The sequence below is a fragment of the Rana temporaria genome, chromosome 3, assembly GCF_905171775.1.
Source record: "Rana temporaria chromosome 3, aRanTem1.1, whole genome shotgun sequence".
NCBI classification, from domain to species: domain Eukaryota; kingdom Metazoa; phylum Chordata; class Amphibia; order Anura; family Ranidae; genus Rana; species Rana temporaria.
In genome coordinates, this window is record NC_053491.1 from 38,169,770 (window position 1) to 38,187,913 (window position 18,144).

Below are 18,144 nucleotides of genomic sequence, written 5' to 3' on the forward strand. Positions count from 1 at the left end.
TCCCAATACCACTTTTTTAAGACCGAGTACAAGTACCGATGCTTTTTTCAAGTACTTGCCGATACCGATTACCGATACTTTTTTAATGTCATGTGACAGTGGCACTAATATGCAGCACTGATGACGCGTGGACTGTGTCAGTATTTGTTTTTTATTATATTTTTTAAATTACATTTCTTACAAATTTTTTTAATTATTTTTTACAATGCTTTGTTTTTTGGGGGGGCAAGTAAACGGTGTCAGTTTTTTTTTTTTATTATTATTTTTACAATTTAAACTTTATTACAATTCTTTTTTTATTTATTTTTTATTAGCCCTGTTGGGAGGCTTTGGTGTGATATCAGGGGTCTTAACAGACCCCTGAAATCTCCTTTTTGAGACAGGGAAAGGGTCTGTGAACAGACATTCCCCAGTCCCTTTCTCTGCAGCCTCAGCTGCACTGAAGATGAATAGAGAGGAGACAGCATATCTTCTCCATTCATAAACTGAAGCATTTTGACAGTTATGAATGAACAGAGGCAGTAATCAATGACTCTTTGCATTTGGAAAAGGAAAGATCCGGTATATTACATATTTACCAGTTCCTTCTGCTATTCATCGTGATAGATCGAGGACAGAGGGGGTAGAGGTGCACGGAGGGGGACTGTAGGAGGATATGGACGACAGTCAGGGGTCATCGGTGCGATGCTGGCATACATGTATAATAGCCTGACAATGGAATCTGAGTTCTCTAGAAAGCTTGCATCTTCAAAAACTCAAGTAAAAGCCAATAAATAGTATTCAAACTAAATGCTTTCTGCCCTGTATAATTTGTTTAGCTGTAAAGTGTTAGTTATGCAATCTAAGTGATGGCTGTAAATCACGATGTGCAGCCTCTTGCACAATTTAAAGAGCAGTCGGGGATCACATTAGCAGTTTTACTGAACTCCAAGCTGATCTACAACACCTCACCAGCCCACCAGTCTCTGCACACCGCTGAGATCCCCATAGGTGACCAGAGAGCAGTAATCAGTATGCTGGTCAAGGTCAGATCACTTGTGCAATCCCACTAGTTGTACTTGTTATTTCATTGACAAATCAATATCAGATCCTATACAGCATATCAGGAAGAGAAACCCATCAGAAACCAATGGAGGCCAGACAAATAAGAAAACTAAGGCAACTGTACAACTCACTGGAGACCACAGAAATAAGAAAACTAAACAACTAATTTACATTTTCTATTAACAATGTCTTGTACAGCCAATGAAAATATGTGCATTATCAGGTAGGAAAAATTCTTGAAATTACTAATTATGGACAACACAGCTTGTTTTCTGGACTTTTTAAGAAAAGTGGAACCCCAAGGACAGTAGTAATTGATGGTGACCTCGGAGTTTCGAATTTTCTAGCACTATACAGTATTACCAGCCTCACCATGTGTGTTAATTGTACACGAAAAGAGAACACGTTTTCACCAACATTCACTTTGTGAAGAGAACTTTCACTTTTTCTAAGTGAGCCAAGTGTACTCCATTAAATCATGTTTTCTTTTATATCATGTGCATGGCCATTTGTGTGGCCATCGCGCCTGGAGAAGAGCTGGAACCAGGATGTTCTATGGGAAGAAGGCAAGTCATTGGAAACAGTGTGATGCTTTGGGCAATGTTCTGCTGGATGTTACTTGACACTTATTGCTTGCCTAAACAGTGTAGCTGACCAGGTACACCCTTTCATGGAAATGGTATTCCCCCAGTGGCAGTGGCCTCTTTCAGCAGGATAATGTGCTATGCCTCACTGCAAAATTGGCTTGAAAATGGTTTGAAGAACACAAGGAGCTTGAGTTGTTGACTCGGCCTCCAAATTCTCCAGCTATCCTGGCCACATCACGGTGCCCCGGCGTTATGGCCTACCTGGCCAGGGCGTGCATGCCACGCGGTGTTCCTGGTTCCGGGGCCACGTTGGCCCGGAGCACCTGAGCAGCGACAGGGACCCAGTGAGCGAGTATATAGTCATGCAGCGGTCGGCAAGGGATTAAGGGAATCGATCCCCCCCCCCCAAGTCCCACAGAACTAGTGTCCCCACTGGCCATGCTGAGACTCATCCTGGACCACCTGAAAGAAAGGAGGAGAATGCAATTCGTTCAACCTCAAATCGGGAGTACCGAGATTTTTTGATCGAAGGCAAAATGAATTTGGCTACATGCCCAGGTAAAAACAAGATTAATGCCTTGTACACACGATCGGTTTTCCCGACGGTAAAAAGTCCGCTGGGAAAACCGAGGCGAAAGCCGAGAACGTACTCGGCAGCTTTTTCCCCCTACACACGGCCGGTTTTCCTGGCAGGAAAATTGCCATGAGAGCTTTGGCCGGGAAACCTGGCCGTATGTATGCTCCACTGCAGTGTTTCCCATAGGAAAACTGCCAGGAAAAAGACTGTTGGGGAAACTGCCATGGAGCATACTCACAGACAGTTTTCCTGGCCAAAAGCTCTCATGGCAGTTTTCCTAATGGGAAACTGGTCGTGTGTACGAGGCATTACATTTATTTACTGACACACACTGGGCAACGTACAATGACTGGCATGCACTGACCTACACTAACAGAGGACGTCCAGATGTACATAAACTGACCGCTCCATGCTTTAGAGAGATGCACGCAGACAGACAACCAAATTGGGAGAGAGTAGATCACACACAGATTATAGGATGAGGCCTACTACAAACATACATCCAACATTAGAAAAATGATGACTAGCATCCAGTAGGGTAGCTTAGTGTAGTTTAGTGTAGGTCCTGCCCTAGAAGAGTCTACCTTGCCGTGGTGGGCAGGCTTGGAATCTCTTGGTCAAAAGTGTGTCAGCGAATGGGCGAGAGGATCACTAGATCTTCACTTCTGGCCAATTGATTTTACCAAAGGACTCTTGGTTTAATCAGACTATTTATAGTTGGAAAAGGAAAAAATGTGTATATGTTGTAAGGGGTTAGCTCGGTAGTGGGGTGTGTGACCCCTTGGATGGGTTCACCACACACTGAATTTATACAGACAGGCAGTCGAAGGCGGTTGAAAACAAAGATTTTGGTTTATTCTTTCATCTTGCTGGAAACAAGTGCAAGCATCCAAACAGCATAAACAAAATCAAACATAAAATAAACCCTGGCCACTTTGGGCGTCTACCTTCCACACAGGAACCTATCTATGGAGTCTAGCACAGCCTACTGCTGGGTAGACACTGCTGGTCATACAGCAGAAAAACAATAGTCTTTTGATTTTTATCACACAGAAAAATCAATCCTCTCTTCACCTTCTCAGAAGACTTCCTGGCACTGCTCTCCTTACTCACAAAAACTCAGGATGCAGCAAAACAGTGGTAATCCTCTGGACTACTTATAGAGGCCTTAATTGCCTCATTCTGAACAGCTGGAGTCTTCCAACGGCCTTTAGCCTTTTCTGGCTACATTTGCAGCTGACGCCTAATAACAATTGGTGTATTGTCTAAACAAGGCAGAAATGTATGTCCCGTCTGTGACAACACCAACAGATTTACCTGACTTCCTGTCACAATGTCCATAATTATACTTTCATAAACACACAATAACAATTTTGGTATATTTACATTTGAATTGCTTCTTCTTTTATTTAATTCTTTCATGACCAGGGGTCATTACCACTTGGATACACAGGCCACATTTGCAAGGCTGGAAGGGGTGCTATGGCTACTACTTCCACTTCTGGTGTGTGTAGGAATGTGTATGTGTAATAGGTGTTTATGTATTAACCCTTTCATGACTAAGTCCATTTCTGACATTTGGTGTTTACAAATTAAAATCTGTATTTTTTGCTAGAAAATTACTTAGAACCCCCAAACATTATATATAGAGAATCTAGGGAATAAAATGGCGATTGTTGCAATATTTTATGTCACACGAATTTGTGCAGCAGTGTTTTAAACGCAACTTTTTGGAAAAAATGTACTTTCATGAATTTTTTATATATTTTTTTAAGTAAAGTTAGCCCAATTTGGTTTTGTATAATGTGAAAGATGATGTTACGCTGAGTAAATAGATACCAATCATGTCACGCTTTATAATTGCGCGCATTTGTGGAATGGCGACAAACTACAGTACCTAAAAATCTCCATAGGCAACGTTTTAATTTTTTTTTTATTACGGTTACCAGGTTAGAGTTTTGCTCTGACAATGCTCTGACAATCTTGGCAATACCTCACATGTGTGATTAGAACACCGTTTGCGGGCGTGAGTTCCCGTATGTGTTTTCTTTGCTGCGCGAGCACGCAGGACAGGGCGCTTTAAAAAAAAAAATACACACACACATATATATATATATTTTTACATTATTAAATTGTGTTTTTTTTTTATTTATTTGATCATTTTTATTGCTGTTACAAGGAATGTAAACATCCCTTGTGACAGTAATAGTTGGCGACAGGTACTCTTTATGGAGGGATCGGAGGTCTAAAAGACCCCAAATACCTACTTTACACTTCAAAGTATTCAGATGGCCAAAAACTGTGATTCTGAATACTGTATATCATTTTTTAAATCCGGCGCCATTGGCAGCCGAGTAAGCCGGAAGTGATGTCATGATGTTGCTTCCGTGTTTACATACAGGAGACTGGAATTAAGCCATTTATGGCTCTCTCTCTCTAGGCGGCGGGAGTGGCGCATCGTGGATTGGGTCTCCCGGTGGGACGGGACGCCCGGTCAGAGTGGCGGGAGGGGGGATGTCCCCTCCCGCTTCTCCGGTATAACAACCGAGTGGCTTTATTTTTTTTTAGCTGGATAGCCCGCTCTAAACAACGGTATCGGGATGATGCCTGCAGCTGTGGGCATCATCACGGTATAACCCCCAAAAGCCGAGGACGCATGTTTTCGCATGCTCGGCGGTAAGGGGTTAACATGTGTCCTAACCATGTGTATATATATGAATGTACTGTCAACATTGTGGGGAAGCACAATAAGTACCAAAGGGCCGCACAATGCCCACGGGCTACAGGTTGGGCACCAGGGACCCAGACTATCAGTTACTTTACAAGTGATATGAATTAAGTCTGTGTTATACATCAGGGAAATCACAAGCATTGCTAATGGATGAAAAGTAAGATCACAAACCAGTTAATCTGTTTAATTGGCTAAGCCTGAGACTATCTGTGCAGCGATCACATGCTCATGGCATGACCTCATCACAACAGGAAGAGGAGTTTGTCATTTACAGTGTTACAATACGTTTTACTATACACTTGGATTTTACAAGTTACGCATCGCATGTGGTGTGCTTAGTGATTATTCCAGGAAACGGATGGAATATCTCCCCAGATCATTGCAGAGAGAGATGGCCCTTGCTTTATTCCTGAAAATGTGTAACTGAGGCCCGACCAAACCTTGCACATGGGGCAGTGAGGTCAACAATTTCACATACCCTCGAAAAATGTGTTTTTCACTACATAGTATATTACACACGCAGTGCTTGTGTCGTTATCTACATATCTAATATTGTCGGGTTTTCTGGCTTTCTCCACAAAAGAAAAAATGACAATAACACATGGAGTAAAACATAATTATGAACCCGCTAAACTCAATGGGCCAGATCCACATAGAAATGGATAGGTGCAGCGTATCAGAGATACGCTACGCCGCCGTATCTTACCTGGCTTTAAGTCGAATCTTGGAAGAAATCGCGCCGTAAGTTACGGCGGCGTAGTGTATTTCTGGCGGCGGAATTCAAATCGGCGATTAGGGGGCGTGATTCATTTAAATGAAGCGCGTCCCCGCGCTGAATGAACTGCGCATGCTCCGTTTCTAAATTTCCCGCCGTGCATTGCGCGAAATGATGTCGCAACGATGTCATTTTTTAAACTTAGACGTGACTTACGTCCATCCCGATTCAAGGACGACTTACGCAAAAAAAAAAAAAATTCAAATTTCGACGCGGGAACGACGGCCATACTTAACATGGCAAGTCTATCGATACACCGCAAAATACCAGCTTTGACTATACGCCGGAAAAAGCCGACTAGAGACGACGTAAGAGAATGTTACGGCCGCGCGTACGTTCGTGGATCGTCGGAAAAAGCTAATTTGCATACCCGACGCGGGAAAACGACGCAAACTCCACCCAGCGGACGCCGAAGTATTGCATCTACGATCCGAAGGCGTACGAAGCCGTACGCCTGTCGGATCAAACCCAGATGCCGTCGTATCTTGGTTTGAGGATTCAAACTAAAGATACGATGCGGGAAATTTGAAAGTACTCTCAGGCCCCATACACACGAGAGGATTTATCCGCGAATACGGTCCAGCGGACCGTTTCCGCGGATAAATCCTCTCGAGGATTTGGGCGGATTTCCATGCGATGGAGTGTACTCACCATCGCATTGAAATCCGTGCCGAAATCCTCTGGCGATGACGTGTCGCGCCGTCGCCGCGATTATGATGCGGCGACGTGCGCGACGCTGTCATATAAGGAATTCCATGCATGCGTCGAATCATTACGACGCATGCGGGGGAGCCCTTCGGACGGATGGATCCGGTGAGTCTATACAGACCAGCGGATCCGTCCGTTGGGATGGATTCTAGCGGATAGATTTGATAGCATGTCATCAAATATTTATCTGCTGGAAATCCATCCCAGGGGATAAATATCCGCGGAAACAGATCCGCCGGAGTGTACACACCATAGGATCTATCCGCTGAAACCCATTCGCTGGGATTTTTCAGCGGATGGATTCTATCGTGTGTATGGGGCCTTACTGTGGATCTGGCCCAATATGTTCTCTGAAATGTTATTTTGGAGAACTACGGCATTAAACTGTTACAAAATGTTATAGATTTATGCTGGTACATTAGCGCCATCTAATGGTCAGACATTTAAGTATTTTTAAGGCCATGTCCACCTTTTAAAAAAAACTAATACAGTACAGTAAAACTTTGTTTGAGAGCATTTTGCAAGACGAGCAACATTTTTAAATAAATGTAGACTTGATATACAAGCGATGTCTTGATATACAAGTAGCATCATGTCACAACTGAGTATAAAACAAAACAGAGGCGCTTCTACGTGTAGCACTACGGTTACATTTAATGAAGGTACAACATTTACCAACTCACATGGTTGATGATTAAAACTGGCACATCTAAGTATGCAGGCATCTGGGGTAAAGCTGTCCACATAGACCAAATTTCGACAAGAAAACCATGGATTATTTTCCGACGGAATTTTGGCTCAAATTTGTGTTGCATACACACGGCCACACAAAATTCCGACCGTCAAGAACGCGGTGACGTACAACACTACGACGAGCCGAGAAAAATTAAGTTCAATGATTCCGAGCATGCGTCGAATTGAAGTGGTTTTTTTTGCGCGTCGGAATTGCATACAGACAATCGGAAGTTCCGACAGAAAAAGTCAGATGGAGCCTACACACAGTCGGAATTTCCAACCAAAAGCTCACATCGAACTTTTCTTGTCGGAAATTCCAACCGTGTGTATGCGGCATTAGAGGAAAAAATTGCGCATACCTTAAAAAAAAGGGGAGAATACAGCAGCAACTCAAAAATGTTATACAACATAAATTAATACAAGACAGAAAATAGAGTCGCTCTACAAGAATAAAAAATATGTCTAGTGACAAGACATGTGGGCAAATTATAAAATAAGCAAGCGCAAATAACTTGTGAAATACACAGTGAAACAAATATATAAAGAAATATAGTCCCAATAATAGAAAAATAATCTTTCATAAAAATGTCTTTGATATGTGAAGTGAAAAAAAGTCCAAAGCATGCAGCATGAACGTGTTCAATCTTCAAGGTGTTTGATTGACAAACGGCTGTGACAGATGGATAGAGTAAAGAATCACCACCAATGCAAAACACTTTTTATTTTCTATTGTAAAATATCAAGAATATTCTGAGCCAATCAGAGTGCTCCTTCCGCATTTGCCGAATATTCGCAATTATTTTGTATTGTAAAATATCAAGAATATTCTGAGCCAATCAGAGTGCTCCTTCCGCATTTGCCGAATATTCGCAATTATTTTGTATTGTAAAATATCAAGAATATTCTGAGCCAATCAGAGTGCTCCTTCTGCATTTGCCGAATATTCACAATTATTTTGTATTGTAAAATATCACGAATATTCTGAGCCAATCAGAGTGCTCCTACAGCATTTGTCGAAATTGCGCAGTAAATATCGCATTCGCATTTTGCGAAATTTCGAAAAAATATCAAGAATATTCTGAGCCAATCAGAGTGCTCCTACCGCAGTTATCGAAATTTCGCAATTATTTTCGCATTCGCAATAGCGAAAATTCGCAATCATTTCATTTCGATAAAATATCACGAATATTCGAATTTAGCGAATATATCTCGAATATTCGACTATATATTCGAGATATATTGCGAAATCGAATATGGCGTATTCTGCTCAACACTAAAACTGAGAACCGAATGATCAAACACTGCCGATCGCTCGGTTCTCAGTGCTCCCTGAACAGAAAGCTGGTGACTGTCAGTCACTGCTGTCTGCTCTCCCTCGCTCACTGGTGCGCTGGGCTGTGGAGGGGGCGGGAGCAGGCTCTCAGCGGCTCGCTGAGTTGGGTGCCGATCCAGGGATGTGGGCGGATCCTGTCACAATCTTGCCTGAGCCTTGGATCGGCTCTGTGACATCAGTGGGCTTCAGCCCTTTGCTGAAAACAGGTCACAGGAGTGGAGACCAAACTGCACTCCTATGATCCACAGAAGAAGTACAGCCAAATGAGCTTTGGCATTAAACTTTAAAACCTAGGAGTTTAGAGGGGAATGCAGTTTGTTTTTTAGGTAGCATGTAGAGGAGATTAGCTTAAAGCTACCCTGTAACTTTGTCCATTCTGGGGAGTGTCACAAGACTCTGGATAGCCCTCTACTCCCCACTCAGGTATATTTCAATATACACTCCTTGGCCACCACCCTCCCTCTAGTCTTCTATCTGAACTATGGTTGCTACTTGATGGAAAGTGCTACTTTCCATTGCCTAGTGCATTGCCAGCACCCACACCCACCTGGACTTATCCACAATTGCACTTGGGATTTCCCTGGAGCGGTGAACCCCACCTCGCTATGGTTGCTACTTGTCCGGAATTCACCCAGACAATCCAGGTTTTGAATCATGTGTCCAGGTTTCAGGCGGAATGAAACCCGGACACATTATTCAGATCGGGCTGTGGCTCCCCAAGTAACCAAGATAGTCGCACACAAATCTGTTTCCATCTGGGAGCTGCAGGCGACTGTCTGTTGGCAGGTTCTGCATCACTGGGGGGCAGTGTGATGATGTCAGCAAGAGCAATTTGGCCACAGCCACTGTTCGCTGCGGCACATTATGTGCACCGCATTACTACTTTCCTTGGGGCATGCAACGAGTGTTCAGGTTTGGCTTGAAGAAAAGGTAGCAACTCTACTCTGAACATTGTTAAATGGGCATGGTGGTGTAATAGGTCCAGGAAAGCGCCAAATGTAACAACCTTAGTCCAAAACCTTTAGTGTTCAACTGGTTACAACAAGCAGTAGGACTTCTGAGTCTATTTAAAATTCTGCTATTTCTCCCAGCCTTGATGAAGGGGCATGTGTGGTGGAGGTCCTTGACCCTGCTGTTGTAACCAATTAAACAATAAAGATTTGGACTCCTAAGGATTTTTTTCATTTAGTGATCTCTAGGACATTACACTTGGATTTCTTAAGTCAGGTAAATTTCCTCTTCTGGGGGGTCTATGTCTTTGCTGAGCTGCTGAATACAGGCCAAGTAATGACATTGTCCACATTTTGCTAACCTGTGAAAATCCATACTCGGGAACCCCTCTACCACTTGGATATGAGTATAGGGGGGGCAGTATTGTTGTCCACCCGGGTGATCTCCAACACCATCAACATCAAAGCTGACTCAGGGAGGACTCCTAAGTAGGTGACACCATCTCTTACATTGCAAATAATCTTACCAATGTCTGATTATGTATTGGAACAACCTGGAGGATGGGGTAAGCAGTGCAATCTCTGTATTTGCGGACTATACTAAGCTAAGCAGGGCAATAACTTCTCCGCAGGATGTGAAAACCTTGAAAAAAGATCTGAACAAATTAATGGGGTGGGCAACTACATAGCAAATGAGGTTCAATGTAGAAAAATGTAAAATAATGCATTTGGGTGGCAAAAATACGAATGCAGTTTATACACTGGGGGGAGAACCTCTGAAGGAATCTAGGATGGAAAACGACCTGGGGGTCCTAGTAGATGATAGGCTCATCAATGGCATGCAATGCCAACCTGCTGCTAACAAAGCAAACAGAATATTGGCATGCATTAAAAAGGGGTTTAACTCCAGAGATAAAACGATAATTCTCCCACTCTACAAGACTCTGCTCCGGCCGCACCTGCAGTATGCTGTCCAGTTCTGGGCACCAGTCCTCAGGAAGGATGTACTGGAAATGGAGCGAGTACAAAGAAGGGCAACAAAGCTAATAAAGGGTCTGGAGGATATTAGTTAAGAGGAAAGGTTACGAGCACTGAACTTATTCTCTCTGGAGAAGAGACGCTTGAGAGGGGATATGATTTCAATTTACAAATACCATACTGGTGACTAGGGATGAGCTTCGTATTCGAGTCGAACTCACGTTAGTCTCGAACATCGTATGTTCGATCGTTCGTCGAATTAAAAACGTTTTGGGCCATTCACGCCAAATTCGAGTGGCGTTTCATGGCCCATAATTTACTGCGGCATCACAGTGCATTGCTGGCTGATGATTGGCCAAGCATGCACTATGACCCGCATGCTTGGCCAATCACAGCTTGCAAAAAACAGAGAGCCATATTTGGCCAAAGCCAGGGTGGCTTTGGCCAATTATGGCTCAGGGGGTTTAGTACACGCCCCACACTATAAAAGGCCGCCTGCAGGTCGGCCTTGTGTAGTGTGTTGCGGTGGTTAAGAGAGAGAAGACAGAGAGAGAGAGAGAGAGAGTGTCATTTTTAGTAGGTAGATAGAGCAGGCAGGCTAGTCAGTTAAAGTTACAGTGTGTAGAGGATATATATGCATCCCAGGTGTTGTACATATATTTATACACTGTATAGTTTAGCTAGATTCGCTCTTCCTAATTTACTGACAGGCAGGCAGGTGATTGTGCTAGCTGCAGTATTCTCACGTGGTGTACTGCCTGTGTCCTCTGCAGTGTGCACCTAAAGCTACGTGGTGTGTACTGCCTGTGTCCTCTGCAGTGTGCACCTAAAGCTACGTGGTGTGTACTGCCTGTGTCCTCTGCAGTGTGCACCTAAAGCTACGTGGTGTGTACTGCCTGTCTCCTCTGCAGTGTGCACCTAAAGCTACGTGGTGTGTACTGCCTGTGTCCTCTGCAGTGTGCACCTAAAGCTACGTGGTGTGTGTACTGCCCGTGTCCTCTGCAGTGTGCACCTAAAGCTATGTGGTGTGTACTGCCTGTGTCCTCTGCAGTGTGCACCTAAAGCTACGTGGTGTGTGTACGGTCTGTGTCTGTGCTATTTTTCTCAATGATTTTTATCCATATTGCAGGGACCAGACATTACATTAAAGCCGCAAGCAGTTTTAAATTACTTTTTTCTTATAGTAATCTCATTTTGTGCAGGGACAGTTCTAAACACGTGCTACCTCACAGGCATACTATAGACACCCAGCAAGTACGATATTTAAAGGAATGTTTCATTTTTTCACTTTAAGCATCATTAAAATCACTGCTCCAGAAAAAACTACAGTTTTTAAAACTTTTTTTTCCATTGATACATGTTCCCTGGGGCAAGACCCGGGTTCTCAAAGACGTTTTATGACAATAACTTGCATATTGGGCTTTAAAATTAGCACTTTTGAATTCGAAGGTTCGAGTCCCATAGACGTCAATGGGGGTCTGTCCGTTCGAAGGTTCTGGTGCGATCCGAACGGGGGTGGTGTTCGGCTCATCCCTACTGGTGACCCCACAATAGGGATAAAACTTTTTTGTGGAAGTGAGTTTAACAAGACACGTGGCCACTAATTAAAAGTAGAAGAAAAGAGGTTTAACCTTAAACTACGTAGAGGGTTACTGTAAGAGCGACAAGGATGTGGAATTCCCTTCCACAGGTGGTGGTCTCAGCAGGGGGGCATCGATTCAAGAAACTCTTATGCCCTTCACACACGATCAGTTCATCTGATGAAAACGGTCTGATGGATTTTTTCATCAGATATCCGATGAAGCTGACTGATGATCAGTCTTGCCTACACACCATCGGTTAAAAATCCGATTGTGTCAAACGCGGTGACGTAAAACACAACGACGTGCTGAGAAAAATGAAGTTCAATGCTTCCGAACATGTGTCGACTTGATTCTGAGCATGCGTGGATTTTTAACCGTACCTACAGACGATCGTTTTTTTAACCATCAGATAATTTTAAAACAAGTTCCTAGTTTTTTGACTGATGGATAAAAAACTGATGGGGCCCACACACGATCGGTTCGTCTGATAAAAACGGTCCATCAGACACACTGATCGTGTGTACGCGGCATAAGATAAGCACCTGAACGACCACAACATACAGGGATATACAATGTAATACTGACATAGAATCGCACACATAGGTTGGACGTGATGGACTTGTGTCTTTTTTCAACCTCACCTACTATGTAACTGTATAGTTTAGTGATCACAATTCAGCTTCTTGAATGAATATTATCCTTACCTTTTATAAGATCATAAGCTCGGCTGACATCATATTTTCTTGCCCGTATGAATCGCAGAAAGAAACTATCTCCCTTCTCAGCAACCTTCTCTGCTACAGCTTTACAAAGGTCATCTCCAGAGCTGGCTTTCTCCTTTACTATGGACCGCAGCTCCTTCACCGCTGATTCTTTGCTCTCATCTGTCTCATTTAATTCATCTTTAGCCTTACATAAAAAGTACAAAAAAAAAAAGAATCATACCTAATACAATCATTATTCTCCATGCTGCTAAAGATGGGATCTATTGCTTTACAAACAAAACTTTTAATATTGAATTTGTGATGAGTTCTAGTGTTATCAAAGGATGCTCTGCGTACACATTTTACACAATTCTTTTAGGCTTCATTCACACTTGTGCGACTTGTCATGCGACTTTTGACACTAAAGTCGCATGACAAGTCACACCCCATGTTTTTCAATGAAACCTGTTCAAATCAGTGCGAACTAAAGTCGCGGCGACTTTAACCACTTGCCTACTGTGCACATACACCCCCTTCCTGCCCAGACGAAATTTTAGCTTCTGGCACTGCGTCGCTTTAACTGACAACTGCATGGTCGTGCGACGTGGCTCCCAAACAAAATTGACGTCCTTTTTTTCCCACAAATAGAGCTTTCTTTTGGTGGTATTTGATCGCCTGTGCGGTTTTTATTCTTTGGGCTATTAAAAAAAAAAGAGCGTAAATTTTGAAAAAAAACACAATGGCCCAGATTCTCAACCCAGATCCGACGGCGTATCTCCAGATACTCCGTTCTATCTCTGCGTTGAGCCGTCGTATCTATGCGACTGATTCTTAGAATCAGTTACGCATAGATATCCATTAGATTCGACAGGCGTAAGTCTCTTACGCTGTCGGATCTTAAGTGCATTTTTTTTTTGGACCGCTAGGTGCCGCCTCCGTCGAAATCCGCGTTGACGACGCATACTCGACGCAGATTTCGACTGAAGCGCCACCTAGCGGTAAAAAAAAAATGCAGTTTAGATCCGACGGCGTAAGAGACTTACGCCTGTCGGATCTAATGGATATCTATGCGTAACTGATTCTAAGAATCAGGCGCATAGATACAACGCGCAACGCAGAGATACGACGGCGTATCAGGAGATACGCCGTCGTATCTCGGTTGTGAATCTGGGCCAAAGAGTTTACCATTTAGTCACCATGTTGGCAATAATCGTTAGTTTTTGATGAAATTTCATCATATCAGTGATTAGCTAAGACTTAAAGAATATGCAAACCCAACATTCCTGATATGTGTCTGCAGTATTATGTATCCTGTTCTCTTTGCATTGTTTCATTTGTGTGAAATCCCTGGTGTTCCTGCCAGTCCCTCTGCTTTCCTGTCAAAAACTGACAACACTAGTCATGGGAGCACAGTGCGGTCAGTTCTCTAGCAATGCTGGAAACTCATCCTGCTTGCATCCAATTACCAGACACCCCCAACCCCCAATCACTGGGAAGATCAGTGTACTGCTTCCCCCCTAGCTATTATGCAGCTGAGAACATGTGATCACCTATAAAAAATATATATATATTTATAATGTTTTTTCTATCTATACACAAATATTTTGCCTTTGCTTTTACAAGATGAAGGCTTAGAGCCGGTAAACACTTAGGCGGCACAACTTCGGGGGCGACTCAGCAAGGCGTCCTGAAGACGACTTCAGAGGCGACCTGCAAAATGACCTCTGTATAGAAGTCAATGCAGGTTGCCCCGAGCCGCCCGCAAAGTCGTACAAGAACCTTTTTCTAAGTTGGATCGATTTGCGTCGCTCCTATTAGAACGGTTCTATTGCATAGAATGGGACGCGACTTGTCAGGCGGCTGAGCCCCAGTGTGAACCGGCTCTAACATATACTGGTCGTACAGTAAACCTTGCCGTAGCAAGGAATAAGGTAAGTAAAAATGCAGGGAAAATGTTTGGTTTCTGTCTGGAGTGGGGCTTTAAATCTTACTGTATATTACAGTGCATCCGGAAGGTATTCACAGTGCTTTACTTTTTCCACATTTTGTTATGTTGCAGATTTATTCCAAAATGGATTAAACTCATTTAACCCAAAACTCCACAAAGAATACCCCATAATGACAATAGTGAAAGAATTTTGTTTAAAATCTTTGCATTAAAAATATAAAACAAAAAAGATCCCATGTACATAAGTATTCACAGCCTTTGCGCAATACTTTGTTGAAGCCCCTTTTGGCACCAATTACAGCCCCAAGTCTTTTGGAGTATGATGCTACAAGCTTGGCACACCTATTTTTGGGCAGTTTCTCCCATTCTTCTTTGCAAGCGACCTCTCAGGCTCCATCAGGTTGGATGGGGAGTGTTGGTGCACAGCTATTTTCAGATCTCTCAATCGGGTTCAACTCTGGGCTTTGGCTGGACCACTCAAGGACATTCACAGAGTTGTCCCGTAACCACTCCTTTGTTATCTTGGCTGTGCTTCCGACCGGCGCATACTGCGTGTCACGAGTTGCCGAAAGAAGCCGAGCGTCGGTGCGCAGGCGCCATATCGAGCCGCACCGACGTTCGGTGCAACTCGATACGCGCTGTATGCGCCGGTCGGAAGCACGTCAATCACAGCCTGTGATTAGGAACGCCCACTCCCGCGGGAAAGCCGGGGGTGAAAATAGCCCTAAAATGGTATGTACAGTAGGTGAACCCGATTTTGTGTCAATCTCGCTCTCTTTCTCGGCGAGATTGAGCACCTACGAGCCCCATCGCGGGAGCCAGCGCCGAGCTGGCTTGCCGCGATGGAGACAGAGCCGTCATAGAAGCGACGGGAGATCCGACTTGGATTCCCGCCAATTCTACACGTGTGCGGCGTTTGTTATGAATCCTGAGGGGGAAGTCCCCGCCGGATTTTAAATAAAAATCCGGCATGGGTCCCCCCTCAGGAGCATACCGGGCCCTTAGGTCTGTTATGGGTTGTAAGGAGAGCCCCCCTACGCCGAAAAAACGGCGTAGGGGGTCCCCCTACAATCCATACCAGACCCGTATCCAAAGCACGCTACCCCGGCCAGCCAGGAAGGGAGTGGGGACGAGCGAGCGTCCCCCCCCCTCCTGAGCCGTACCAGGCTGCATGCCCTCAACATGGGGGGGTTGGGTGCTCTGGGGCAGGGGGGCGCACTGCGGCCCCCCCACCTCAGAGCACCCTGTCCCCATGTTGATGAGGACAGGGCCCCTTCCCGACAACCCTGGCCGTTGGTTGTCGGGGTATGCGGGCGGGAGGCTTATCGGAATCTGGGAGCCCCCTTTAATAAGGGGGCCCCCAGATACCGGCCCCCCACCCTAAGTGAATGAGTATGGGGTACATCGTACCCCTACCCATTCACCTGCAAGAAAAGTGGTAAAAACACAAATAAACCACACAGTGTATTAAAATATTTTATTTTTCTGCTCCGGAGGCCGCCCCCTGTCTTCTTTATTAGCTCTTTTACCAGGGGGAGCTTCTTCTTTGACGTCTTCGGGTGGGTGGGGGCCGCCGTCTGGTTCTCTTCCACCGCCGGGGGGGTGGCTTTTAAAAAAGCCCCCACCCCCCCGGCGGGTTTCCTCCGGCGTCTTCGGCGGGGCTCTTCTTCTTCTGCTATCCCGACGGGTCTTCTCCGCTATCCGGGGGGTCTCGCCGCTCTCCGCTGTTGACTCGTCGCACCCCGGTTCTTCGTCTCGCAGTCCGGTCCCTTCTTCCGTGCTGTACGTCTTCTTCCGCGCTGTGACGTCATGTTCTTCACTTCTCTTCTTCTCCCGATGTTGACTCGCCGGTCCTCCTCGCTGAAATGACGGATGCGCGCCTTGCATCGGACCTATATAGGCCTCACAGTCCCATCATGCTCTGTACCTACCCATGTGATACCTACCCACGTGGGTAGGTATCACATGGGTAGGTACAGAGCATGATGGGACTGTGAGGCCTATATAGGTCCGATGCAAGGCGCGCATCCGTCATTTCAGCGAGGAGGACCGGCGAGTCAACATCGGGAGAAGAAGAGAAGTGAAGAACATGACGTCACAGCGCGGAAGAAGACGTACAGCACGGAAGAAGGGACCGGACTGCGAGACGAAGAACCGGGGTGCGACGAGTCAACAGCGGAGAGCGGCGAGACCCCCCGGATAGCGGAGAAGACCCGTCGGGATAGCGGAAGAAGAAGAGCCCCGCCGAAGACGCCGGAGGAAACCCGCCGGGGGGGTGGGGGCTTTTTTAAAAGCCACCCCCCCCGGCGGTGGAAGAGAACCAGACGGCGGCCCCCACCCACCCGAAGACGTCAAAGAAGAAGCTCCCCCTGGTAAAAGAGCTAATAAAGAAGACAGGGGGCGGCCTCCGGAGCAGAAAAATAAAATATTTTAATACACTGTGTGGTTTATTTGTGTTTTTACCACTTTTCTTGCAGGTGAATGGGTAGGGGTACGATGTACCCCATACTCATTCACTTAGGGTGGGGGGCCGGTATCTGGGGGCCCCCTTATTAAAGGGGGCTCCCAGATTCCGATAAGCCTCCCGCCCGCATACCCCGACAACCAACGGCCAGGGTTGTCGGGAAGGGGCCCTGTCCTCATCAACATGGGGACAGGGTGCTCTGAGGTGGGGGGGCCGCAGTGCGCCCCCCTGCCCCAGAGCACCCAACCCCCCCATGTTGAGGGCATGCAGCCTGGTACGGCTCAGGAGGGGGGGGGACGCTCGCTCGTCCCCACTCCCTTCCTGGCTGGCCGGGTAGCGTGCTTTGGATACGGGTCTGGTATGGATTGTAGGGGGACCCCCTACGCCGTTTTTTCGGCGTAGGGGGGCTCTCCTTACAACCCATAACAGACCTAAGGGCCCGGTATGCTCCTGAGGGGGGACCCATGCCGGATTTTTATTTAAAATCCGGCGGGGACTTCCCCCTCAGGATTCATAACAAACGCCGCACACGTGTAGAATTGGCGGGAATCCAAGTCGGATCTCCCGTCGCTTCTATGACGCGCTTGCTGGGATGTGCTGTCACTATTCCAGTGAGTGCAAGATGTCGGCGAGATCTCGGCACCATGTCGCCGAGTATCAGCGCGACGGTGTCGTGCTAAAAGCACAATATCACAAACACCTACTGTATGCAAGAAAAAAAAACAACAGCATACTGTTGGTCTCATAGGTCGGCTCCATGAAATGTTAGAATTTTTTTTTAGGGTGAACCCCTGCTTTAAGATCGTTGTCCTATTGGAAGATGAACCTTCACCCCAGTCTGAGGTCCAGAGCGCTCTCAAGCAGGTTTTCATCAAGGATGTCCCTGTACATTGCTGCATTCATCTTTCCCTCAATCCTGACTAGTCTCCTAGTTCCTGCAGCTAAAAAACATCCCCACAGCATTATGCTGCCACCACCATGCTTCACTGTAGGGATGGTATTGGCCAGATGATGAGAGTTGCCTGGT

The 18,144-nt window shown here is 45.5% G+C and overlaps 1 protein-coding gene across 1 annotated transcript in view; it reads right to left on the reverse strand.

Annotated features, from left to right (window-relative positions):
* The window catches only part of RLBP1 (retinaldehyde binding protein 1), a 78,336-nt gene that overhangs the window by 29,862 nt on the left and 30,330 nt on the right, over positions 1–18,144 (reverse strand). The window contains exon 4 of the mRNA XM_040342408.1: positions 12,706–12,910. Coding sequence (XP_040198342.1) covers positions 12,706–12,910 — 205 coding nt within the window. The remainder of the gene's footprint in view (positions 1–12,705; positions 12,911–18,144) is intronic.